Consider the following 2258-nt stretch of genomic DNA (forward strand, 5'->3'; position numbering starts at 1 on the left):
AAATAAAAAATATAAAATAATATAAATAAAAATATTTTACCCAATAAAATATAACTTTATTGCATGGTTATTAAGTATAACACATAGTTATTCTTAGAATATGTACATTTGTTATAAATTCATAAGTTTTCAGTGATTACGTTATAAAAAAGAAAAAATAATATAACTAATAGGGCAATATATTCCAGTAAATATATATATTAACTTAAAAATAATTATATTTCTTCTTTTTGTTCATTAGATTTACGTATAAATTGTCACATGTGCTAAATTGGATATAGTCTATCCGATACCATTTATTTATTCTTCAACCCATTTTGCAAAATTTCTATTACGCTGTGATAACGCCTATTAATTCCACTGTGCTTGCAATTTTCACGCATTTCATCACTGCAGGTATCTAATTATGTTGAACATTTTTTAAAACTAAAATTTATCACATAGCAAAATTAATAGTGTTATAATTGCCATAATCATATTCATAAATATAGATATAATTTATATAAAAATCTAATGCTCCTTAAACATTAAACCTAAACTCTAAACCCTGAAGGTAAACCCTGAAACCTACAAGAATAATAAAAGGAATGTCTTAGAATTTTATTTTATATATTAATGCTTAATTCATTCACTAATATTATGTGCTTAGTAGGATTGTTATACTTAAACATAAGCTATTTTATAGTGCTTATGAATTCTATTTTTATATGTTTCTTCAGATGAGCCCATTACATCGTTATGGTTTTCAATTTTTATATTGAACATTTTCCTTAATTTCTTGACTCTTTTCCGTATAAATGAAGCATTGCGCGTATACTGATAAAGAGAGGAAAATAATATAATTTTACAAGTATATTACTAATTTTATATAATTGTTATAAGATAATGTGTAAAATGAATAATATTATAACATATATTATCTAAATTAAAGCAATATATATAACCTTATATATAATGAATGTCATTATTAAGATTGCTGAAGAGAAAACAAAAATTCCCACGCATTTTCCTATTGATAAGCTTGATTGTTTTATTTGGATTGCTTGTATCACCATGTTATCTATTATCTCATTTCTTTTCGAAGATGTTTTGGGTACAGATACTTCAGGTATAGATGTTTCAGGAATAGATGTTTCAGGAATAGATGTTTCAGGAATAGATGTTTCAGGCATAGATGTTTCAGGAACAGATATTTCATCCAGTGATAGATCATTAGCACATAATGTACTTTTCTGAATTTTTCCATTATAGTCCCTTATTAAAAAATTTAGCAAAGTACGTATACTATTGTTCTTGAATACATATACTTTTAAATAATTCACATAAGTTTTAAATATTGTTGCATATTCTGAGCAATTATTATGCTTAATTATTAATGGTAAAAGAAAATATAGTTGATCAAAATACTTAAATATATCAAATGTGCTGGATTCAAGATTATGAACATCATTATTACATATATCAAGAAAACTTTTATCATTTGTATTAAGCTTGACCCAATATTGTTTCAAATTATTGTAACCTGTTTTTGCGTCATTGTCTTTAAATTCATAATTCTTTAACATGCTTTGTAACTTGTAACTGAAATATTTACAAGCTGCATTTTTATAATTATCCCGAGGTCCACTTTTATTTTTTATATGGCATAAATAAAAACCAAGACCCCTACAACTGTTTTGTAATATAAAGTTAACTTTTGTTTTATCTTGCAAATGATGCATAATAAAATCATTACAGAGAATAAGAAGTTCAGTTTTCATGCTACTTGAATTACACCAAGGATCTAGAAGGCTATTGTAATCATCTCTACATTGGGGGAATATTCCTTCAAAATTAATCTATAAGTTAAAATTGTATGTTTTAAAATATATTAAAATAAAATTTTTAATAATATATAAAATTATTAATTTACCAAAGAAAATGTATTTAAATGAATACATAGATTAAATTTTATCTATATTTTTACTAATATAAAATTACGCTTTCATAACTGAGAGTTTCAGGCATTATGCATTATTTGAATTATTTAACAAATGAATTAGTTATAATTAGCTTATAACAGAATTTTTTATGTTATCAATGTAACAGTTGATGTTATTTAAATTACAAAATATATTAAATATTATAAGTTTCTATATAATACAATTTTTTTTAAGATATATAGTTTCACTATATTTATACACATATTAATCAATCCGTAGATTATTAAAATTTGATTTATGATATTACAATATAAATGTAAAATAAGGTAAATGGAA

The 2258-nt window shown here is 23.2% G+C and overlaps 1 protein-coding gene across 1 annotated transcript; it reads right to left on the reverse strand.

The window, feature by feature from the left end:
• Window positions 1-663: 663 nt before the first annotated feature.
• PGO_003725 (variable surface protein) lies at window positions 664-2007 on the reverse strand (the record flags this gene model as incomplete). The annotated part of the gene is made up of 3 exons (XM_028691356.1): window positions 664-816; window positions 945-1838; window positions 1981-2007. The coding sequence occupies 3 exons, from the start codon at window positions 2005-2007 to the stop codon at window positions 664-666; spliced, it is 1074 nt and encodes a 357-aa protein (XP_028547157.1).
• Between the last annotated feature and the right edge of the window lie 251 nt (window positions 2008-2258).

The sequence above is a fragment of the Plasmodium gonderi genome, assembly GCF_002157705.1.
Source record: "Plasmodium gonderi DNA, contig: Pgo-contig_528, whole genome shotgun sequence".
NCBI lineage: Eukaryota > Apicomplexa > Aconoidasida > Haemosporida > Plasmodiidae > Plasmodium > Plasmodium gonderi.